Below are 25,760 nucleotides of genomic sequence, written 5' to 3'. Positions count from 1 at the left end.
TATAATACAGAGGAAGTCACCTACCCTCTCTTGAGCCTCGGTTTCGTTTCCTCTAAATTAAGGGCGACAGTACCTACTTGGTAGAGATTTGCGTACAGAAAATTAGTATTTTAAGGCACCTAGCAATGGCGCTCAATATTGGTTCCCGCCTTCCCCCAGGTGTCTCTCGAGCTGAGCCTGAGCAGTCAAGGACGGTCGAGGCCGGGAAAGCGGTTCTACCTGGAGACCGCGGCCGGGCACTGCTCCCGAACCGGGCTGACCTCCCAACGCCGGCTCCACCCGGGAGCACACGTCCCGCGGGATGACTGAGCATCCCCCTGTCAGAGGGGCCCTGCAGCGCGTGGCAGCCACCGCCAGCCTAGGATGCGGAAGGGAAGCGCGGAGAGCCGAGCGGAGAGGCGGCGGCGCCCGAGGCTGCAGCGACCACCCCCACGCCGCCCGCCCGCGAACTCGCCGCGGGTGCTGGGCCGCGCTGGCCGCGTTTGAAGTCTCCGGCGCCGCTGCTGGTTGGCCGGCTCGGGTCACGTGCACCCAGGCAGGAGTTTCCCCGACAGCTGGAGGCTGCGTGGGATCCGGCGGCGGCTCCGGAGCTCGGCGGTGCGGCCTTCCCCGCCCCCTCCTCCCTCCTCCCCCGCCCGCTTCCGCCCGGCTTATTATCCTCCTTATTGACAAACAGAGCGGCCGCGGCGGCGACTCTCCGCGTGCATCTGTAGCCAAGCCATGGGAGACAAGAAGAGCCCCACCAGGTAACAGCGCCCGGGCCCCCGGGCCCGGACTGTGCAGGCGGCGGGGCCCTCGCGCCGGGCTTCGGGCGGCCGTCTCGCTCGCCTCCCGGGCAGCGGGGCCAGAACGGGGGCGGCGCTGGCGCCGCTGCTGCGCGAGCACTGCCGCGTGAGGGGCCGGCGCCGGCCGCCCCACAATGGAGCCGCGATGGCGGCGGCCGGAGCGGCAGCCCGGGGTGTCAGAGAGGCGGCGGCGACGACGACTGCGGCCGCGCCCGCGCCCTCCCCCTTCCTGACTCCCCTCCCACTCCTAGCTGGAGCGCGGCGCGCCGGGGGCCCGCGGGGCGGGGGTCGCGGAATTGGGGCGGGGGGCGGGGCGGGGGCGGCCGCGGGGCCCGGGCGCCGGGCGCGGCCTGCTGGTGACCCCGCGCCGCGTCGTGTCCGGGTTGTGTCCTGCAGGCCGAAGCGGCAGCCGAAGCCGTCCTCGGATGAGGGTTACTGGGACTGTAGCGTCTGCACCTTCCGGAACAGCGCCGAGGCCTTCAAGTGCATGATGTGCGATGTGCGGAAGGGCACCTCCACCCGGTGAGTCCCGGGCCTGCCCCGCGCGCCGTGGGGCGCCCGGGTTGCGGCGCAGAGGACGCCCCTGAGGCTGTCGACCCCTCGCGTGACACTCGCAGACCCCGCGGGAGGAGGCGAGACTGAGGTGGTGGCCGCTATAGGAATTGGGTCAGATTGATTGCGACCCTTGCTATGGTTTGCGGTGAGGGGTAATTGAAGAGGCTGTAACGTTATATGCTGCCAAGAGAGAATAAATTATTTAAGGGAGGCATTAGCAACTGCGATTTAATTCGTATCGCTGGGTGTAATGCCCCCCCCCCCCCCCCCCGCCTAGTCTGGGTATATTAATGTTGGCTGTATTGTTGTGTTAGTGTGTTGGAATCAAAGAAAAGCCATGAAATCCTCTGTAGGAGCAAAAGATGGAATTTAATTTCATTCCTCAAAAAAAAAAAAGTATCTGATTATAGAATACACAATAGGTTAAACTTCCTTTTTTATTTAGAGTCTGGAAAGGTTAGATCAAGGTTTTGTTTAGTATGTTTATTCTAATTCTCTAATATTTTATAAATAGTTGGAGGTGAGCCCAGTCACAGGGACACATTTTTACTGAAAGTATCTGAATATTTTTAGTTTGATTAAATGGCAATCTATTAGACTCTACAAATGAGATAATATGATCGCTGCCTATTTTCAGTCTTTATTTTATTGTAGTCTTACAGTATAATAACTCAGTCTTTCAAAAAACCACTTAAGTGAATTAAGTGGATAAAGAAAGTCATACAGGAAATTCAAAGTCTGTCATTGTTGATCTGCCAACACTTAGAGTTCCTTTGCCTTTGTAGCAAGATAGTCTTTGAATTTATTATGATCATGTGAGTTATAGCCTAATATTTAGATACCATGTATTTTGATATTACAAAGTCTGTTAGAAACTAAATTATCACAAGAGTATAAGTATACTAATGTGATATACTGTTGTTTTAAAGAAGACCTCTATAGTGACATTAGATTTATGTATTCTGTAGAAGTTAAATTTCTGAAAATTAGATACTAGATTTTTGAATGCCATTTATAACAACTTACTAAAATTTTAAAATGTAGAGACAGAGATAGTTGGCAATAACTTAAAAGTTTATGATTTGCTTTGTGAAGCTAGCTGCTTCTGACATGTCTTTCTGTGAATCATAATATGCGTTTTGTGTATTGTCATTTACATTGAATAAAATGTATTGAGCATTTTTCATGATATCCTTTAAAAAGCAAACTTTCAGACATCTAAATTCAAGGGGATATAACAGACCATTCTGAAAAGTAAAAAAGCACTTACTTGCTAAAGTAAATGTGGCAACAAGTTTTGGACCCGTGATTTAAGTATTTGAAAAGCAGAGTATCTTTATGTCTTTGTATCAGGTTGGATTTGGTTTAGAATATATATTTGTATATCTGTGTTAATGCTTTGTACTTCTTAAAGCACTCAAGCAGTTTTTAGAAAATGTGGTTTTTGGAGGCAGGAACTTTAAAGTGGAGACATTTATTATAATCTTAATCTCTGGTCCGATATTGTTGCTTTTTGTTGTTCCCTCTCTATTTTCTTGTAGCCATTAGAAAAAATACTGAAACTAGAAGAGCCTATATGTTTATTTGCAGGGACAGCAAGGAAGGGGGGAAGCTGTTGTCCTACTCCACAGCCAGTCTTGGGGTTAGAGGAACCCTGAGAAATAGAGTAGGTGGTGGCAGCTCAGAAGAGAAGAAACAGGCTGAATACCTGGCACCTGGAAGAAGAAGGAATATAGTGCACAGGGGAGTTGGCCCAGGACAGAGAAGTGGGCCTAGTTTAAAAGAGGCTTGAGGCCCACAAGGGGGCCCCTGATATTTTTTACCAGTACATCTGAGCTCTTGTAGATCCAATTTTTAGTGGTGGAAACATTACTTGAGGAGGACTCAGAGAAGCATTGTCATTTGGATTGAAACTGAAGAGGCTCTGGGCAACTCACCAGAAGTCTAAGGGACACTCTGTTCCTAAAAGTAAGTGTTCTACACTACGACCCTCTCAGCTTCTTCCTTCCTCTCTCTGAATTGTATCTTCTCTTTTGATTTTGGCCCTAAATTAAATCTAAGAGCTCTAATTTCTCTGTTACCTGTTATTTTCCAACCACTTTCTGAAATTCAGAGTGGAATCCCTGTTTGGATAGAACAGTGGAACAGGGAATTGTTAATAGGGCAGATATTGATTGCACCACAAAATACTTCCCTCTCTGGTAATGTTAGAAAAACAGGATTAAAGGGTTGCAGAACACTAGAGAGAAGCAGAAGTTTCAGGAGTTGGAAGAAATAATTCTCTACAACTGACATGTTAATTAGCACTTAGGGTAATTTCAGGGGTAAGGTTGGCGATTATCAAAGCAGGGACTGGATGGCAGCAGAGCTGAAGATGCAGTTTGCTAATGACTTGTCTGCGTGACTGACCTACGGGACTTGAATTGCTTGGGTCAGACTGACCTTTGAACTGATTCTGTCTCGAAGTCGCCAAATATGAGGCCAAGTCTAAGGCATTCCAGACATTTGAAAAGTCTTTTTTTTTTTAAACCTCCAGAGAAGGCGGAGCCCATGGTCTCCCTCCAGAGTCTTTACTGACAATTTTATCTTTTAAGATTCTGAGTTCAAATCTTTTATATTTCAACAGAAGACCCAATGTCTTTGGCTATATCCTTGGTAGGTCACGTTTTTCTGCAGAATAACTATGCAGTGAAATGAGGTTATAATCATAGTAGTATTTTAAAATGAAACGATATGAAGTAGCTTTAGTTCCTAAATTTTGATCAGTTATAGTCTTTAAATTTATGCCATTTCTGTGTTTGGATTTCGGTTTTGTGCTTGCTGACCTTAATTAGTTTAAATTTGATAAATCTCTTTTTTTTATCCAGAATCTAAATAACTAGATAGTTCAAGCACTTGAAGTTTTCTGCATTGTACTTTTGTGAGAGAAGCAGTGATAAATGCCAAACTGACAGGAAACATTTAAAAAAGAAAAAGTTGTGGTGACAAATTACTATGAAAGGCACTAAACAGTCTCCTTCATCTTTGTATCTTCATCATCAAGTACTTATAAGGCAATAAGTGTCTCACATATAAACCTAAGAAACTTTAAGAAATTAAGAACCCATCTAAAGCATCAGAGAAAGTGAAATATTTAGTATAGTGTGTTAAGGGTAGTGCAGTCAGTATATGATGATTGAGTTAGAGTAGTATCTTCTTGCCACTTCATATAGGAATGGAAATCACTGCCTAACTCAGGTGGCACATACTAAAAAATGAGAATGATAGAGCTATTTGTTTTGATTTTGAAGTGTGACCTAAACGAAAGCATATAAAACACCCAAGTCCATAGCAAACTTTTAGGTAGAATTTAAAGTATAACAGGTAATGTTATATTTTCTCAGGATAAGTTGTAATAGCTCTCTTAATGTTTTTGAGAGATGTTATCTTATGGAACAATGAAAAAGATTTTAGAAAGAAGAAAGAGTTGTACTAGGTTTCTGGTGACCTGTGTTCTTAACTCATTTCAACTACTTTGATGTTCAGCAGTGTTTACTGAGCGTCTCATTTTATACAAGGGCTGCGCTAGGTATTTTTGAACGCAGTAATATGGTCAGGATCTGACTTATTAAAAAGATTAATTATTTCAGCTTCTATAAAATGGAAGTAAATTGCTATGATTTATATTCTGAAGAAATCTAAAATAAACCCCAATTATCTGATAAAAATCTTTTCAGTATTATTGTCATATTTGCTTTCTGTCTTCTAATTTGAAATTTGTCACAGATTCTACTACTCTTGGTGTAGGAATGGGAGAAAAAAAATGAGGACCATAAAAGTCAGTTCACTTTTCAGAAATTCAGAGTTCCCAAGCCTCCCTACCTGTCTGAGGAGCCTTTCCAGCTACCACTGAGTTCTTGTTCAGAGAGACTCCTTATTCTAGGAGGTTGGTTGGTTGGTTTTCCTCCTTACATCTTGGGTTAGAGTACTCAAGGGGCTTCATTGTTTACAAGGAAATTCTTAAAGTGATTAGTGTTTGGATAATTTAGAGTAGTGGTTTTCAGAGTGTGATCTGAATAACCCTGGGGGGGTCCCTGAGACCCTTTAAGGGACTCTGTGAGGTCCAAACTATTTTCACAGTCATATTAAGATGTTATTTGTCTTTTTTTCTGTATTAACTCTTGTGGTGGTGGTGCAGAGGCAAGGATGGGTAAAACTGCTGGACTCTTAGCATGAATCAAAGCAGTGGCACCAAGTTGCTATCTGTATTCATCGTAATCTTCACTACCATGCGTGTGAAGTAAAAACAATGCCAGTTTCAGTTAAGCATATATTCCCTTGATGAAGCAGTAAAAGTTACGAATTTTAGGAAGTCTCATGTCTTTTTTAACGTATTTGATGAACTGGGAAGTAAAGTAAAGCCCTTCTGGTGCATACTTAGAGTACATTGGTTGATTCAAGGGAAAGCATTTGTGTAGTTATTTAATTTGCAAGCAGAACTAGCTGCTTTTTTCATGGAGGATCATTTTTACTTGAAAGAATGCTTGGCAAACTGTGGTTATTCAGACTTGGATATGTAGCATCTATTTTCTCGAAAATGAACACAGTGAGTTTGTCACTTCAAGGAAGACAATTGATAGTGTTTGTTGCCAATGATAAAAATTGAGCTTTCAAGTGAAAATTAGAATTTTTGAAAACATGTAACCACTGTTGATCCCAGTACTTTAAGGATGAAATCAGGTGGTGATACTAACGAATGTAACTTCTGATAATTTATCATGAAATTTGTTGATGTTTGGAAGATCTGTGTAAGTCAGTGAACTAGTATATTCAGATAACCAATGTGTGGTGTTACAAAACCATGCATAGATAATCCATTTAAAGTACAAAAGAAACCAATGGATTTTAAAGGACTACTCTGAAAACTTTGTTGATATAGTTTTAGATATCACATGCAACTAACCTTTGAGAAATAACTACTTGTGTTTTTATGTAGTATCAAAGAAGAATATCTATAATTATCTGAAAAGGCTATTAATATTAAACTACTCCTCCCTTTTCAACTATGTATTTGTGGGAGTCCACATTTCCTTCATATTCTTGAACTAAAACCAACATACTGCAACAAATTGAATGCAGAAGTAGATATGACGATCCAGATGTCTTCTGTTAAGCCAGATATTAGAGGTTTTGCAAAAATATGCAAGTGCTACTCTTCACACAAAATTACTTTTGATTTGAAAAATACAGGTTTTAAAAGTATTTATATGAAAATGTGATCTGCTTTATTTTTTAAATGAACTAACATACATTTAAATTTTAGCTGTTTTTATTTCTAATATAGCAATTTATTTCTTGCTAGGTAAGACTTATATAAACAAAAGCTCTTTTAACTTTGAGAGGATAAGAGAGCCAGAGACCAAAAAGTTTATGAACTGCTGGTGTAAGGTTTTACTAGCATGGGTTTCCACATCCCACAGATTTACTTCAGCAGGCATTCTTTTCCGTTCATTTCTCCTTTGTTGAGTAAGATCTCTCTGATAACCTAGTGACCTACTTGTTAAACTCAGTGGCCTAATCTTTTCTTTCCATGTCACCTCCATAGTATTTGATGTTGGTAGCCTTTTTTTTTTTTTAATTGAAATTCTCCCTTTTTGATGTCTCTAACACATTTTTTCTCTGGTTTTTCTTGTACATCTTTGAAATCAATTTCTGCCTACTGAAACCTGGCTTCTTCTCTATATACTTTACTTTGTATGTGGCATGCCCTTTCTGGAATCTAAGCCAGAAACTATCATTGTCTCAACTTTGATCTAACTCCTCGTCGTTCTTCATGTCCAGTCTTTGAATTGTCTCTAAAATCTGTCCTTTTTCCAGTTTATGTCACTATAGTTTAGAAGCCCATGTCTTTTCTCTCATGAATTATGACAAATTGGTGTGTTCTCCCTAATGCTGCTAACATTATTTCAGTATGTTTTTTAAAACATAAAAATTAAGACCTCTCCAGTGAATAAAGTCCTGTTTATTGAATAAAGGTTGAGCTCCCGAGCTTGGTATACAAGGTTGTAATATCTGTCATTGATGTGCTTTTCTAGCTTCATTTCCTGCTGCGTATCCCAACCAATCTTATGCTGCATCAGCACTTAAGTATTTTCATCAGATGGTGCTTCTTAAAAGAAACCCTCTGGGAGAAATCCTCTGGGATTATAACCTCCTCATCCCAACTATTTTATTGTTCAGTCTGTCTATGTAAATGCATATGTAATTATCTCTAGAAAATCATCATATTGTGGTAGTATTGTCTACGTGTTTATCTACCCTTCTGGGCAGTCATACCCTTTGTTGTATCCTCCAAAGCCAGTAAAGTATTTGGAACATTTTAGGCATTTAAACTTTTTCAGCTAACATTCCTTTAAATTTTACTATTGCTGTTTAACAACTGGCATCACTTTTCCAATAATTTTTTAAAAAATTTAAGTTTTTTTATTTTGGAGAGGGGGGAGAGAGAGAGAGAGAGAGAGAGAAAGAAAGAGAATGAATCCCAAGCAGGCTCCTCAGTACAGGCCTGTTGCAGGGCTCAATCTCATGACCATGAGATCAGGACCTGAGCCAATATCAAGAGTTGGATGCTTAATTGACTGAGCCACCCAGGTGCCCTTAATAACTTTTTTTTAAGTTTCTTTTTTTACTTTAAGTAACTTCTACACCCAAACATGGGGCTTGAACTCATGACCCAGAGATCAAGAGTCGTATGTAGAACAAGTGTGCATTCAGGGGAGGGGCAGAGAGAGAGGGAGAGAGAAAGAATCCCAAGCAGGCTTGGCACTGTCAGCACAGAGTCTGACGTGGGGGGTTCAAACGTGAGATCATGACCTGAGCTAAAGTCAGACGCTTAACTGAATGAGCCACCCAGGCATCCCATCCCCCAAAACTTTTAAGCCTATGCTTGTAAAAATATTATCAGACTATTTTGTCCATAATTTGTAGGTACATATTTTAGCATTAATTTTTAAAAATTTTTCACAGTTTTGTTTTGTATTTTGAAGCTGTTACTTGATTAAAAGCACAGTTATTACAGTTAGATTAGTAACTGAGATAAGTGACCCCTGAGTCTTCGTACCTTTCTTTGCCTTTAAACACGGAAATAATTTTATAATATAGTAATGTTATAACAAAATATGTAGTTATTTTGAAAATTAAGAACATAAAGAATTTTGTGCATCTCATATTTTTTATTATGTTTGTTCTTGTCTTATACTTAAAAACATGTATGTGTGCAAGTAAAATTATAATTTGCCCCTCAATTTTGAAGCATTTTTAGCTTTATCATTTTTAATTGACATGTAACAATATATTAGTTTCATATTTCAAGAATGATAATGTACCTTACATTATATTATACCTTGGCGTTTTTACAGTACAACTTTGGAGGGTTGTTTGTTATCTCACTACCACTTATTTAGGTCTTGTTATTCAGATTATTGAAATTTGCATGGTATAACTAAAAATGAGAATTACTTCTTTTTAAAAAAAAATTTTTTTTTTTTAACATTTATTTGTTTTTGAAAGACAGAGAGAGACAGAGCGTGAGCAGGAGAGGGGCAGAGAGAGAGGGAGACACAGAATCCAAAGCAGGCTCCAGGCTCTGAGCTGTCAGCACAGAGCCTGACGCCAGGCTCGAACTCACAGACTCAGAGATTATGACCTGAGCTGAAGTTGGACACCTAACTGACTGAGCCACCCAGGTGCCCCAAATGAGAATTATTTCTTGACTAAAGTAAACTAAAATCAAGAAAAAGTACAGCATATAATGAAATATATTTAAGTTCTCTTTTGAGTGGTTTTTAAAGTTAGTTGACATTGAGGGTCTATCAAAACCTAGAATATACTAAACATAGATTTGTGGTATTTGAGATTGTTTAATTGAAAAATAGTTTAGAATTCAGATTTTGCATTTATTTGAATTTACTGGTACAATTAATGGAACAAATTAAATTTAATTATAATTAATATGGAGCTAATTTTTACTTTATGGTTGAGGTAGTATTGTTTTGTCTATGAACTTCTTTAAAGATAGATCAATTATATACATTATTAGACACCTATACAACTATAGAAATTAGGCAGACATTAAAGAAATAATGGAATTTTCCCTCATCTTGTGCTTCCAGTTGTCTATTTCCAGTTGTTCGGAGTCAGACTAACAGGGGTAGTTGCTGATATTTTTCTACAATTCTGTTATCATTTCGCCTACCTGGTTAACTGCTTATTCTTCCAAACCTAGTTTGTGTATCTGTTGGCTGTGACATTCTCCTTGACCAATCTCAAACATGCCTTCCTTCGTGTGTCTTTTGTGCATACCTCTGATTGTGATCTTCATCTAGCTTCAGCATTTCCTCATAAATCCGGGGTTGATTTGTGTCTTTTTCATGAAGCTGAGTATTCTTTCTCAGAGGATGAATATTCCAGATGATGAATAACTGTTTAAAGTCGTGAGAGTAGCTGTTTTCTGGTTTTAGAATCTAAATGGTGCCTCAGTTTGTGATGCTTACCTTTGTTATATCATTTAGCATATGGTAATTCTGCTACCTGTATGCATTTACTCTCTTGTTATCAAGAAACTCCCTTGAGTTTCTTAAGGGAAATGGGAGCTTTTCATTACCTTTTTCAAAGATGCTTGACAAAGTGCCTGGGAAGTAATGGGTGTCCAATGAAAGTTTGTTGAAAGAGGAATATACGTATTAGAAAGGAAAAGTTATTGGTTTGTTTTTTTTAAACTCTATAAGCTTTGAAGAAGTTGGAATTTTGATACAGGTTGTAGAAGTCATTATTTGGAGAAGAACCCACATGTGTACATGTTTGAAGTATCAGAAATAAATGGTAGTGAACAAAATTCTAGAATTCGGTATATGCCAGGAATTATGCTAGGATTTTAGAATTATAGATGAGACCCAATTCCCGCCTGTGAGGGTTTGAATTCTAGCAAAGATAGATAAATGATATTTGCTAATGAATAAACAGAAGAAGGAATGTACAATTAATTTTCCAGTATAGTCCTACTTTTTGGAGAAGTCCTATGCTCAAATCAAGAATGAAATCAGTTATTGGTGTAGTCATTACTAGTCAAGCACTTTTGGTAAAGTGTGTTCTAACATCATGGCCAATTTCCAGTTTGGTTAGTTTTCTCAAGAAATTTCAGCCAAATGAAACTGCCATGTCACTGCTAAGTAAAACCCTCCCCTTTTCTCTGTGTATATGTCTATGTGTATGCGTGTATAAATAATGTATATTTTTAAAAGAAACTGCTGTTTTTCAGACGATAGTTATATAATTGAAGTAAGGTTTCAGAGGACTAAAATTATTTGCCTTTGAGAAGTTTACATAGGATGGTACAGGTTATTAAATTTATATATATGTAATAATACCAGAAACAATTTTTTTGAGAATAAAATAATTTTATAATGGGACTGCATTACTGAATTTAACATCTGTTTATTCAACTATATTACTGATTATATTGGCAGTGATCTTCAGTATGCTACTTGGGTATTTTTTTTTTTTTTAAAGCATTGTTGAGAAGATTAAATGAGTTAATTTTTGTAAAGCCTTATCACAGTGGCTTACACATAGTAAATGATCATTGCATGGTGGCCATTACTGTTAAAATATATGTTTGAAAGAATATTTATAACATATTGCTACAAAATTAATTTTGTTATTGGTGGTTTCAGTAAAAGCAGTATCTTTGAATTATTTATCATTCATATACTAATTTTCTGTGTTCAGAATGCTTTCCTATATATCTTTACATTTGTTCATCAAACCACCCTACATGAGGAGGCCAAGATGGTCATCCAATCACAGATTTCGTGTTAGAGCCTAGATTGAAATCCAGGTTGACTGCTGGTTGATCTTTTCATTCTTTTGTCTCAGATAAAGAAGTTTATAAAACTGTACTATTTGAGTGAAAGATTTCTTTGCTTATTCTTCTTTTCTTCTGAGGTGTTAGAGAGCCAGTATATTTTGGTAGAAAGATTAGCATTTTGTGGGACATCAAGTTTTCATTCAAGGATTTAATGAAACAGGTGTTTGAGATTTTTTTAAGACACATTTTCCTTTATCTTTGATAGTTTGTAATTTTAGGGTATTGCAAGTATGTAAAAAAACATTGTGATTTGATTTAATGAATATTTACTAAATATCTACAATGCTTTGTTTATTGGCTTTCATGCATGTTAAAATCTCTACCGTTTGTTATATGATCTGTGATTGATAATCTGTTTCAGAAGATTGAGTAGGCACTCCATTTTGCAGTATTGTTTATTATGGGAAATTACAGAATTACCTGGAATTTTAGAGTTGGAAGGAACCTTTTAAGAGCTTCCATGAGGTTTAGTAATTTCCTGAGACTGGTGAGTTTTTATTACTTGAAACCTTGATAATAGAGGGATAAGATTGTCTTCATAGGAAAGGTCTTAAGAGGTTTGGGGTAGAAATATTGGTATTAAAACTTTTGAAATAGGTTGAGGCCACCATTGTTTGCAAATCCTTCTTGTTTGGGATTTTCAGCTCAGTTCTTGTTGCTATACTGAGAACTGCCAGGTAAAACAGAGCAATCTGCTAGGTGAGATCTTTTCTATTTGTTGGAACTCATGGCTCTAGCCTAGTATCCTCCTGACAGGTAAGAAAACAGGCCTGGAAAGATTGTGACTTGTTTAAAGTCAGTAGCTGATTCATTTAATGTCAGATTCAGATACTTGGATTTCCAGTCCCTTTTATTACCTTGCTGTGGTAACATTTAAATTTGCTACCGAGTATGGAAACCAATTTGACAATAAATTTCATATATTAAAAAATAAATAAATAAAAATAAATAAATTTGCTACCGAGTAACTTCTTAAGGATTTCTTCTTGTAAATTTGGTATACATAGATCTAGCGCTGTACATCTTGATAATTTCTAACGTTAAACCTACTACTTATAACTAATATAAGAATTTTTTTAATTAAGTAATTTTTTTGATGTTTGTTTTTGAAGGAGAGAGAGACAGAGCATGAGGGGATAGGGGCAGAGAGAGAGAGGGGGACACAGGATCCAAAGCCGACTCCAGGCTCTGAGCTGTCAGCACAGAGCCTGATGCGGGGCTTGAACCTGTAAACCACGAGATCATGACCTGAGCCGAAGCTGGAGGCCTAACCAACTGAGCCACCGAGGCACCCCACTAATATAAGAATTTTATGTTAAAACTGGGGTAGCAGTGTAATGCATGAAGAACAAAATGACAGTCAATTATTTCCCCCATGTTAACTTTGTTATTTTTGACATGTAATTGTTAACAAACTTCATATTGATATATTTTTAAATATTTGTTTATTTTGACAAAGAGAGAGTGTAAGCAAGGGAGGGACAGAGAGAGGGGGGAGAGAGAATCAATCCCAAGCAGGCCCTCCACTGTCAGTGCAGCGCCAGATGCGTGGCTTGAACTCCAAACCTTGAGATCATGACCTGAGCTGAAATTAAGAGTTGGACGCTTAACCAACTGAGCCACCTAGCTGCCCCTTGATATCTCTTATAGTAACATTTTTTTGTGCTTTATATTCTGACTTTGATATCATAATATTTCTTAGAGGAAAAATCCCAGTAAATATTATTTCCCTTTTTGGGGGGGGACACAAATATTAAGAATCATTAATAGTATAATTAATAACCAATTTGTATGTGTGTATATTACTATATGTGTATGATAAAAAGTTTATGCAGCTCACTGGTAATTTTTAGACATGAGTTAAACCACTTCATTTTTACATGTTTTGTGGTCCAGTCAGGGTTCGTTTGCATGCTATCATACTTTATAGGATGATCTGGGACGATCAACTTAACAAAAGCAGCAGGTAGGTAATATTAGATGCCAAAGAAGTATTTGTTTAAGAAGTAGAACTCTAAGGGGATGCCTGGGTGGCTCAGTTAGGTAAGTGGTCGACTCTTGATTTCAGCTCAGGTCATGATCTCAGTTTGTGAGATCTAGCCCCAAGTGGGACTCAGCACTGTCAAGGCAGAGCCTACTTGGGATTTGCTCTCTGCCCCTCTCCTGCTCATGCTGTCTCCCTCTCTCCCTCTCTCCCTCTCTCCCTCTCTCCCTCTCTCCCTCTCTCCCTCTCCCTCTCCTTCTCGCTCTTTCTCAAGATAGATAAATATACTTAAAAAAAAAAAAAGAAGTAGAGCTCTAGGTATATTTGACAGAGAAGGCAAAATTGTTTTGTTTTGGTCTTCTTTGATCTTTTTCCATCCTTTTTTGCTGTTTATCTTTGATCTCCCCAGGGCCCAAAGTCTAATACTCATTTCTAGCTTGCCTTTTTTCCTTTTCCCCTAGCTTGCCTTCTTTCTCATCCTTTATTTTCTTCACTCCACCAGCAGTTCTTCCTTTACTAGAAAATCTTTATTGTTTTCTCTGTTCTGTAAATCTAAATAAAGTAATTGTTTCAAGTGTTAATAAATATCCTGAGCATGGTGGGGGCGGGGGTGGGTGGGTAGAGTTAGTTTTTTCTTAAGGAAGTAATTGGTGATAAAAATATTACATGTTCATGGAAGATACTGAAGAAATAAAAAGAGGAAAATAGGAATGCTCATCACAACATCTCTCCAGCCATAGATCGCTGTTTCTAATGTGTGTTTCCTTTCTGTTTTTTACAAGTGGATATTAGCATTAAAAAGGGGAAGTTGAGGTGTCTCTCTCTGGAAGAATGGGAGAAAGGAGGAGACTTCTAAATCAGGAGTGTTTCTCTGACTTCCCAAGACAGCTCTCATCTTGCCTTCTCTCTGTACTCCAGTAGGCCTCACAAACACTGGTGGTAGGGAATGCTTTTGAAAACAAGCCAAGAAAGTTGGTAAAATACTGTGTATCATTATCTTCTTAGAGTTTAATAAATTGAAAGTCCTGAGAATCCTCCAAAAGAATTTGTTTTAGCTTATATAGTTGTGCAGTTCTCAGTTTTACCTGAGTGGATTTTGTTTTATTTTTTCTCTATTATAATACAGAACTCATTGGGACATTCTGTTCTGTAGGCCCTTGCTATTGAAATGTGGTCCAAAGACCAGTGGCAGAGACACCTCCTGGGAACTTGTTAGAAATGCAGAATCTCTAGGCTTCTGGCTGGCTCAGTTGGAGGAACCTGGGACTCTTGATCTCGCTTGTGAGGTCAAGCCCCATGCTGGGTGTAGGGATGACTTAATCAATAAAACTTAAAAAAAAAATGTAGAATCTCTAGTCCCACCAAGGATTTACTGAGTCAGAATCTGCATTTTATAGATTATTCATATGCACATTAAAATTCAAGAAGCACTGCTCTGGTTTTTTTCAAGATAAGACAGTGAGGTGGGCAAGGCTCTGAGGTATTCATTCTACTTGAACTGCTTATTCCAAAGGGCTTTCCCCTTTCTTTTGGGGGTGCACGTGTGTGTGAGGCAGCATTGCATGTACGAGTGTGTATATGAGCATGTATTTGTGTACAACATGTGAGCGTGGGTATGTCTCTGTTAATGGTGCCCCCTCTGGCCAACACTTCCCTCATGAATTCTTATGTCAAAAAATGCCGCCTCTGTTAACACATCCTCCCTCTTATTCCTGTTTCTGATATCCATACACAGCCATACATTCCTTCACCCGTACAGCTCACTCAGAGCTGGCTTTGGGAAACCTGTGAGAGAGCAAGTTGCAGGGAATAAGGGAGTAAGAAAATGTTTTTGCTGGTTAGAATCAAGTAACAGGTTTCTTGGGGTAGAAATGAGCTAGCCTTCCCTCAGAAGAACACAGGGGTTTTGAATTGTGTTGGTTGGAGCCCTGAAATCTCATGAAATTATCTCAGTGACTGCCAGCAGGAACAACCAAGTGGGGCTCCATGCTCCCACACTCCACTTCAGCTACGACATCTATGCTCTTATATACTTTATTCACTAGGTTTTCTTTTATTTCCTAAAGGTGCTTTGCTATTGGAACGGTTTTTTTTTGAAACCACTGCCCTGTTCCTTCCATTTAGCTTTCCACCACTTAAATTTGTCTGTTCAGCGTAGGCTGGGTTAATTGTGACTGGACTTCTTAGCCACACGTTTCAAAAGCAAGAGCTAATAATGAATTTTGTGTAGTGATGCGTAGATTAAAAAGTTTGTCCCTTGAAAAGCCTTTTCTTCCTCCCTCCTTCCCTTTATCTTTCCTTTCTTCTCACCCATCTTGTTAGACACTTTGCTCTTTTTAAAAAATTTTAAGATTTTTAAAAAAGTGTTTTTATGTTTATCCATTTATTTTTGAAAGAGAGAGAGAGAGAGGCAGAGAGAGATGAAGAGAGGGAATCCTAAGTAGGCTCTGCACTCACAGTGCAGAGCCTGACATGGGGCTCAATGTGGGGCTCGAACCCATGAACCACGAGATCATGACCTGAGCCAAAGTCGGACGTTTAACTGACTGAGCCACCCAGGTGCCCCCTTTCCTCTGTTTTCAAAGACCAAGGCTGGTAAAACCTAGAGCTATATGATCATTAATTAGTTGAGTGATGACCAGTATAATTTATAACAAGAAATATATTAAATTCATTATGTCATCAAATTATACTTTTTGGTGACATGGATAAGGCTATTCCATTATCTATATGAATGTGGTTATCACATTTGGGTAGTATTCCCTCGCCAATTTTCCATAAACTTAATGCCTCTGATCACATGGCATTTTCCTGTAATATTCCTTGGTAATTGACAGTTTAATTGTGATCTTTCCATCTTCCACTTGTGTAGGACTTCATTATACATATTTTTGGTGCAGGAAAATTTATCTAGTTTTATTTTTTTGCCTACATGTTATTTTATTTTATTATTCTAAAAAATACTTACTTTGAGAAAGAGCGTGTACGCATGTGGGAGGGATGGAGAGAGAGACGGAGAATCCCAGGCACGCTCCATGCTGTAGCACAGAGTCCAATGTGGAGCTCCATCCCACAACGATGGTGAGATCATGACCTGAGCCGAATCTAGAGTTGGATGCTTAAGTGACTGAGCTGCCCAGGCGCTCCTACATGTTTGTTTTAAATTTTTAGGTGTATTCAGTATAATGGAAAGAAAAAAAAATTTTTTTTTTTTTTTTTTTTTTTTTTTTTTTTTTTTTTTTCAGTATTTCAGAGTCCCCTACAGTAGTTCCCTGTCGTATAGTGATGAAGGGTTTGGACTCTGGAGCTTGATTGTTTCGGCTTAAATATTGATCTCACCACTTACTAGCTGTGTGACCTTGTGAAAGTTAATCAACTTTTGAGTCTCAGTTTTTACATTTATAAAATGGACTTGATAATAACACCTACCTCACAGAGTTGTTGTGAGGATTAAATGAGATAAGTCTTGCAAAATACTTGACAGTACCTGGCATATAGTAAGTCCTCAGAAAATGTTAGCTAAAACCATCAAATACATGAGTGGTGATATAATACTTGATATCCGTTAGGGGTGTAACAGTCCCTGTCGTCAAGCATGTGGGTTCAAATGTGGTAGCTGACAAAACCAGAACATAAGAATAAGGGTCTTCTATTAAAGGATAACATTTCCACAAATTATTTCAGGGATAATTTTACAATTTCATGTACCCGCCCTTTCCCCCTCCCTCCCTCTTCTCTTTCCTCTCTTCCCCTCCTTGCTGCTGTTGGGGGTGGGGTGTGTCCCCTAGTAACCAGATGTGACTTGTCACATAAACATTTGGGGATTACCAGTGAAAGTTTTAACTTCTAAAAAGCACTTTGGTAGTGTAATAGTGGTAAGCAGTATAGACTTAAGAGTTGAACAGTTAAAAACATTTTTTACTGTTTGCCATAGTTAAAAAGTAAGTCTGTTTCCAGGGTTGGATTGTCAGAAAGCATGGTCATGATCTTTTTTAGGCCACTCTGTCATCTTGTATATTATGTTGTTTTTTCTGCCTCATACTGTTCCATCCTCCAAAATTTTCTTTTTTGGTCTTTATGATTGCTCAAGCATCATCTCTCAAGAAGCATATATCTTTTTTTTTTTTTTTTTTTTTTTTTTCAACGTTTATTTATTTTTGGGACAGAGAGAGACAGAGCATGAACGGGGGAGGGGCAGAGAGAGAGGGAGACACAGAATCGGAAACAGGCTCCAGGCTCTGAGCCATCAGCCCAGAGCCCGACGCGGGGCTCGAACTCACAGACCGCGAGATCGTGACCTGGCTGAAGTCGGACGCTTAACCGACTGCGCCACCCAGGCGCCCCAAGAAGCATATATCTTTATCTCTAGGCCAGAATGAATGTCCTTTGAATTATTCTTGAAGCATTCTATCCAAAAATCTGGTGGTTGTAATTACATAGTGTATTGAAATCATTTTGTTTCTGTTTCTTTCTCCTTCTTAGGAGAAATCACTGTAATCGCCTTACCATTTGTCCTGGAATCCTATTTCAGCTTAAATCCCCACCTTGCCATTTACAGCCATATAACCATATAGCTTTATGGTGATGATTCAATGTGATAAATGATGTAAGGAACTTAGCATAGTTCTTAGTTAATTAATTATGATGATAATTATAAATAGTAATAAAAATTCCCAGTGCCTGTCACTGTGTCTTGCATAGATATTGGTAATGCTTAACTGCAAAGACTCTTTATCATGTATCTGATTGCTGCTTTAAGCTGTTTTCCATTTCTTGTTTTTTAAGCAATGTTTATATAATACTTCATTTTATCAGTCTGTGAGTTGGATGTATTATGTTTAATTATGCCTGTTTAACCAAAGTTACCTTCATGTGCAGCTTTTTCAGCAGTTTAAAAATGTTTTCTTTTGCCATCAGTATAATGTAGACTTTAAACCACAACTAATAGCATTTTATTTTGTCATAATGTCATGCTTGTTTGTTAAATCTGAACTAGAGGCAGGGAAACCATTTAGTGGAAGCCATTACAATAGGTCTAGGCAAGATACAGTAGTGGCCAGAACAAGGATAATGTCAGTGGGAGACAGAAATGAATGGATTCTAGATACATTTAGGAGCAAATTGATAGGACTTGATGGATGGCCGGAGGTGGTTATGGGAGATAGGAAGTTGGGTTATAGAGAGGGAAGAATCAAGGATGAATCCCAGGATTCTGGCTCAGGTAAGCAGCTGGGTAAATGTGCTTTACACTGACAAAGGGAACAGGAAGAGGGACAGTTTTGGGGAAAGGTAGTAGTTCACTTTTAGATTTGTTGAATTTCAGGTATCTGAGGGAAATCTGAGAGGGGAGATCTGTGAGGCAGTTGGATATGTGGGGCGTGAGCTTACAAAGGAGGACAGGGCTATGAATATATACTTGATAGTCATCAAGCATACATGATTGAGTTGAAGTTATGGAAGTAGGTAAGACAGATCAGGGAGTGAATAGACTGCATAGCATGAGAAAAGAGAACCCAGGACAGAAACTTGAGAAACATTACGACCTTTTTGTGTCCACCAAGATGAAGAAATGGAGGAGAAAGAGAAATAGGCAGTAAGAAACTGGCAGAATATAATGTTACAGAAACTGGGAAGAGATTGTTTTCAAAACGAGGGGATGTAGTGAGCCATGTCAAATGGTCGTTCTTCAGATAGAATCTTAATTTTCTCTTGCATTCTGTGTAATGTTTATTTTAATGACTGTTAAAATTTATATTTTAGGTTATAACAAGATAATCCTGCAAAGTGCTTGTACTAAGCTTTTCATGGTAGTTACAGTAGTTCTAAATTGTATCTACAGGTTAAATAAAGGAAGTTAATATTTGTAGCTCAGGAGATGAGTAAAATTATGTTAGTAACTAACTTTCTCAAGAATGCTCTAATTATCCAGTAAAATCTATCATTAAGCCTGTGCTTTTACAGGTAGCTCCTGATTGTAGCTATAACAGTTAGTAGAATTAATATAAAAAATTGGGTCCACCTTGGTATCAAGAATTTTTTTTAAGTGGTAAGTAAATGTAATAGTATAATTGTGGGGGAGCATGTATGGTTTGAATAATCCTTTATGTTCTGTTTTTAGAAGGAGTGAATCATAGCAATCTTTATTGATCATTCAACCAGGCAAATCACAGCACTTTTCATAAAACTGTTTGGTTCATAAAGTAATAGTCATCTGTGGAGTAAATTGGATTTGATGTGATTCATGATTCAGGTTTTATGACTGCTGAATAACAAAGTTATTATTTAGAATATAGGCAGTAGTTTGAAAACTGTCAGTGTTAACTTCAGACTATATTGGAATTTGTTAGAAAAATTTGCCATTGTTTTATAAAATCAGATTATACAGAAAATATGCACTTACACATTTTAGAGATGGTTATTAAGAATTGATTTGGAAACTAATGCAGGGCTTAGAGTCTGGTCAGGTTAATTTTAATATAAAAGTTGAGAAAAAGGACATAATTACAGTAAAAGTTAGACTTCATTTTCATGCTGGCATAATTGTTAGCATTGAGAGTACCATTAGCTGTTATTTTTGTATGTTAACTTGGATACTAACTATAGTTGGTGAATAAAGGATTACATATAATGCACCTGACGTTTTGGACTAGGATCAGGAAAATGTTTCCTTGTACTAGAAGCTATAAAGAGTAGATGATACTGACTGTCTATGGAAGTATCCCATTTTAAGACATGGTTTATAAAATGTGGTGCATAATTAAGGGACCTGGGGTATCTGTTAAATTAGGAAGATCACAATATTGTTGAAGATTAATTAATATGATTAAGGTATTCTTAGGAAGAATGAATAGATATAAAATGTTGTGAAAGAAAAAGTACACAGCATTATGTCGCTGGGCAATTGGTTAATATTTAGCATAGTAGAAGAGGTGGTAGGAAGTGAGGGATGCTATTTGACAGCCAGTAGAGTAATATTTTATTCTGGGGGTTGTGGTAACGTAGACTTCTTTATATCTAAATTAATTAGTTCTTAACATCATTCAGTTAAAAAAAAAAAAAGGCTTGCAGACACAGCAACCAGTTTCAGGGCTGCTGCGCACTTAGACAAATTGTAATTTTGTATAACAAATTACCTCAAAATTTACTGTCTGAAAATAATAAACATTTATTACCTTATCCTCCTTTCTGAGTCAAGAATTTAGAAGCAGCTTATCAAGTGATTCGGGCTGCTCAGGGTCTCAGGCTCAAATGAGGGAGGATCCATTTTCAGGTTCACTCATGTGGTTGTCAGCAGGCCTTAGAATACCTGCTACCAAGTACTCACATGGCTGTCGACAGGCCTCAGGACTCTGGCTTTTGGCCAGACATCAGTTTCTTGGCCACATGGGCCCCTCCATGGGGCTGCTCACAATATGGCACCTTGTTTACTCCAAAACAAGGTATCAGAGAGAGCCCCCAAAAGAAGCCAGTCTTTTTATAACCTAATATTGGGAGTGATATCCCATTACTTCTGCCACATTCTCTTCCTGAGAAATCAGTCACTAAATCCAGCCTATATTCTGGGGGAGGAGATTACAGAAGGGCTTGCATACCAGGAGGTTGGTTGGATCATTGTGGGCAGTCTTAGAGGTTACCCACCACGCTATCCTTTAAAGTTTAAACTTTTTGTTGTTGTTGCAGAATTCTTTCTTGGAAGGAAAAGATAGGGGGGAAATTCAAAATATAAGATAAATAAATGAGAAATTATTTTGTCCAAAGCAGGGGTTCTAGGGAGATAGATCTTACCTGCTACCATCCTTCTCCTTTAGCTTCCAAACAATTTGAATATTAGTATTTTCACCATCAAATGTCAGTCAATAACATGAATATATGCTGTTTTTCTCATGTTTTCGTTTTAGAATTTGTCAACAGTTGTAAAATTCTAGCTTATAAAAATCAGGTATTGGGACATGGAAAACAATTTGTGTAAATGTTTCTGGCAACTTGTAAAGTTGAGGAACTTCCTTTACTAAAGTAAATCTAATGTAAAGCCTGGTTTTATAGTATTAGCAGATATAGTTTTTAAGTTAATCTGATAGTGATAGTGATTTATTTACTAATTGCTGCCTGGAATGTTTTATTAACTATTTCCAAATTATATACATTTTTAAAAAATCGCAAGTGTATAGTGGGATTTGGAATTGAGTTTTGATATTAACATGTTCTTACGGCTTTTATGTTGTAATTGGTGATTCCTAATCAGTAACATAAATTACTTATTTTCTTTATCTTGCAGTATAAACAATCTAGTTCAGGGGCACCTGCGTGGCTCAGTCAGTTAAGTGTCCAACTTTGGCTCAGATCATGATCTCATGGTTTGTGAGTTTGAGCCCCGCGTTGGGCTCTCTACTGATAGCTCAGAGCCTGGAGCCTGCTTCGGATTCTGTGGCTTCTTCTCTTTCTCTCTCTCATTCTCTGTCTCTCAAAAATAAACATTAAAAAATACATATAGTTTCAAAATAATAGTACTGAAATTATTATAAACAAATCTCTAAGTTTAGAATTTATTTATGTAGTTCTTTTATGTAGTTTTCTTATGTAGACTATATCCCTCTAAAGGTGTATAAAATCACTTGAAAACCATTTCTGGATGATTATGTCAACAGTTTGATGTATAGAGTTAGATTCTGGGCATTGGGTCTAAATGCTTTATTTACATTAACTTAATTCCCAATACTGCCCTGTGAACTAGGTTTTGTTGTTATCCTTATTTTGCAGATGACTAGAGTTCTTGCCATTTTGATTTTAAATTAATTATATTAATGAGAAAATAGTGTTGTTTTTGTTTCTCTGTGGATTAGTGGGAAATGGTGGATTAAATGAGGGAAAGGACACTATATGTTAACTAACTTGGATATAAACTAAAAAAAATAAAAACGAAAGTTAAGAACTGAGGAAAAGGAAATTTTGATTAGGAAATGGGTGGTATTTATAATTTGGGGACCCTGAGGAGAGTGTATCATGGACTGAAAAGGGAGAAAAGTTATAATGGACTCAATTCAAATACAAACACATATGCCCCAATGTTTGTTTACATATGAAACATCAGTAGTGTCACTTAAATATGCATGAATATGTGTATAATGTTAAATTTCATTATGCTGTTATAGGATTCCAAGTTCAGGATTTATGGTAAATAACTTCCCACAACCATAATAATTTCCATAAGAATTTTAAATCTTAATTGAAAATTAGAAAATAAGGTACATGGAATCATCAAAACCAGTTGTAATTTAAATTGCTTCTAGCTAAAATATAATGTCCGAATCAGGGGGTAGTAGTGGAACTGAAAGTTAGCTACCATATTTTTTTCTAAGCAGTTTTTTCACAAGTTTAGATTGATTTTATGGAGTAGATTTTTCATTACTGAAATACTTGATTCTTAATTACTAAGGAGTACCTTTTTGTGAATGAGTGTTGTAATTATTAGGGCTTACACAAGATAGTTTTGAATAGAGCATCCTAATTTCTGGAAGTACTTTTCTAAGCTATTCTGATAAAATCTGTCTTAGTTGAGGTAATGGCATGATAACAACAAATAGCTTTCAGTGCTGGTCTCTAAGTGACCCTTTTGGTTACTTTAAAATATTTTCAAGATATTCTAATTCTCTTAAATTAGTTTAAAAATGCAGTTGGTTCTATTTTAAATTCATGAGTCTAAATTTGTTATAAATAAAAACTGGGAATTATTATTTAGTTCTTAGTGATACTTTTTATCCTAGATGATGCCAAAAGTTTGAAATATTTGGATTATTGCACCTGTATCTACTTTATTAATCCAAACATATAGGACCTTTATGCCAGGTACTCTTCAGGTACTAGAAGTTAACTAGGAATCTGGAAAACTTAAGTAGAGGACCCTTTTGGTATTCATCTCTGTATTACAGTTAGAAATGGAGGTCTGTGTAGTGCCCTGTTCGTGTGAATGGGTCATTTAAAAACAAATGCATTAAACTATTTTTTAAAACTCAGATTTATTTTAAAAAGTATATAATTTATATACAAGACAATTTATATCTTCAAATTAAGTAACAATCTAGCAAAAATCTTGACGTGTGCTGTTGACTTATACCAAATGCAAACATTCCATCATAACAAGAGTGAGATGTAAGATTTTCATCAGAATTACGTGTTCAACTTATTTTTGTTGAATGATGAGTTTATACACCATTTTATCCTATTTTATTTTTAAAATATTTTTATTTTATTTTGTTATGGGGGGGGGGGCGGGCAAAGGGAGAGGGGGATAGAGAATCCCAAGCAGGCTCCATGCCCAGCGCAGAGCCTGATATGGGGCTCCATCTCACGACCATGAGATCATGACCTGAGCCGAAATCAAGAGTTGGATGCTTAACCACTGAGCCACCCAGGCGCCTCTTAATCCTATTCACTTTTAAAACAGAGAAAAACTATACATTATCTTTGTTTCTATAGAATTAAGAAACATAAAAACTTTGTTTCTTGAGGGCAGAAGACGATTATTTAGCAGCATAATGGTAAGAGGGAGGAGTATTACTAAAATATATCTCTATCTTCAACAGAAACTAGTGTTTACCTGATTAATACGTATTGAATTAAAGGTAATAGAATATTTTCATGTGAACTTCAAAATAAAGTTCTGTTGAGAAGACCTTTTTTTAGAAGTCAGTTTTTTGTTGGTTTTTGTTTTTAATGACAGGACCATTTTTAGACAATTATTTTAAAAGTATAACAGTTAAAACTATGATTTCTACTTTGTGCACATATTTAAATGAAAATCAGCATTCTTATCAGTGGTCTGGCATACTTCTATATGTGTGTGTGGCTGGTTTCTTATTGGTGGTAAGTGGCTATTTTAAAGACTTAGTGAGAAAAGGGAATTTTATTGATGCTTTTTATCTGAAGTCTTACAGATTGTAGTTCACTGTGGCTGCTACACCAAAATTTGGTGAAGGCTAATGACAATGACTAGTTAAGAAATGGCAGATTTTGATCAACTAATTATACTTTTACTAATATTAAAGAGTGATGGTGTTGTTTCAGTGAAATGGAATAGTCTGATAGCTGATATTTTTGTATATTAAGATATAGCTGCCATTATAATGGGAATTTAAAAATGAAACCATTCAAATCGTATTTTCTTTTCTTTCTCTTTCTGATAATGCCAGGAATGCATTTTGTTTCTGTGTTTATTTTGGTGCATTCATATACAGTTACCTGGTAAATTTACACTCCTTTCCCCTATAGTTCTATGGGTATTAATAATCTCAAATAAAATTAATCTTCTTATTCTGATAGAGAAGAAAAAGCTGGATCACTTACCAGTAACTGGAGTTCTCCTATTGGGTAATCTCCACAGATCCACATTCTTTGAAGTTATTGTGAATGCCTCGAGGACCAAGGAACCGTTGAAATTTCCAATTTCAGGAAGGTAAGCAAGTGCACTGAAGCATGTCTCTAGCATCTCCCAAATCCCCTCCCCCCAGCTTTCTTACATATACGTCTGTACTGCATGCCCCCTCAGTTCCAGTGGATGCCCATCAGGAAGATTCTCATGCTGGACAGAAGGGCAAGAGAGGTGGATCTGTGAGGGAAAAGACCCAATAGGATAACTCAAGTTACTGGTGAGTAATCTAGTTTTTGCAAATTTGAGATTTTTTTTCTCACATTTCTTCTCTTTAGAAGGAATTTAATTACCAAGAGGAAAGTTGTTTGAGATAGCTTCTTTTTGTAAATTTGATGTAGATTTGTGGAATTTATTATATGAGTGATAAATACCTAGTTCTTGATGGGTGTATGAATAAGTGTGACGTTAAATTTAAAGAGTATCATTTACATAATGGTTGTTTTTTTATAAAAATTATGTGTCTGTTATCTTTTGGTAAATAGTGTAATACTTCTAAAGCAATTTAAGGAAGCTGTGTGTTGAATTATTTTATAAATTCCTTTATTTGTGATGTTGCATTTATATGAAGTAAATACTTATACTGTAAAAGTTATGCTTATGCCAAATTTGGCCAAATTCTTTTGGCATAGTACTGAGCAGCAAAAGTAATTTTATGTTAATTATGTAGCATTTCTTACTGACATAGCTTTCAGTGTACCTTTTAACTTCACTGTAGGTATATTTGGAAAATAATTCAGGGTGTGTTCAGCTCTGTTTACTACTTCCTTGTTCATAATAGATGGCCTTATTGATGTGATGGGTGGCCCAGTTGGTTCACTGTGGACTCTCAGGTTCCATAGGTATCAGACAATTTATTGCACTGGCATGTAAATGTTAGAATTGGACAGAATACCTTGCTTCTCATTTCTCTCATTCTGTATTGTACCAGGTTGTCTTTTTTAAAAGGGCACTTTTAACACATAAAGAGCCTGTAGTGGTGCTCTATTCAAGCTGTTTTATAAAATTTTCATCCATTTGCTAGGTATGTAAGACCTCTTATAATCCCATCCTATTTATCCAGCCTTAATTTCTCCACTTTGAAACTTTTCTTTTGGTCTTACTTGGATA

The 25,760-nt window shown here is 37.4% G+C and overlaps 1 protein-coding gene across 7 annotated transcripts in view; it reads left to right on the top strand.

Annotated features, from left to right (window-relative positions):
- Positions 1 to 555: 555 nt before the first annotated feature.
- YAF2 (YY1 associated factor 2) overlaps positions 556 to 25,760 on the top strand; it is a 75,568-nt gene continuing 50,363 nt past the window's right edge. For 4 of the 7 annotated variants that reach the window (XR_003970324.1, XR_003970325.1, XR_004343879.1 and 1 more), the window contains exons 1-5: positions 556 to 746; positions 1,182 to 1,307; positions 2,931 to 3,308; positions 24,606 to 24,677; positions 24,771 to 24,870. Coding sequence is in view for 2 of the 7 variants with exons in the window: in XM_030322341.1 (XP_030178201.1) it covers positions 721 to 746; positions 1,182 to 1,307; positions 24,606 to 24,677 (224 nt within the window). In the remaining 5 variants the exon portion in view is untranslated. The remainder of the gene's footprint in view (positions 747 to 1,181; positions 1,308 to 2,930; positions 3,309 to 24,605; positions 24,678 to 24,770; positions 24,871 to 25,760) is intronic. The other 3 variants (XR_003970326.1, XM_030322341.1, XM_030322342.1) reach the window with 3 other exon arrangements.

The sequence above is a fragment of the Lynx canadensis genome, chromosome B4, assembly GCF_007474595.2.
Source record: "Lynx canadensis isolate LIC74 chromosome B4, mLynCan4.pri.v2, whole genome shotgun sequence".
Classification (NCBI taxonomy): domain Eukaryota; kingdom Metazoa; phylum Chordata; class Mammalia; order Carnivora; family Felidae; genus Lynx; species Lynx canadensis.
This window is presented reverse-complemented; position numbering and strand designations above follow the sequence as displayed.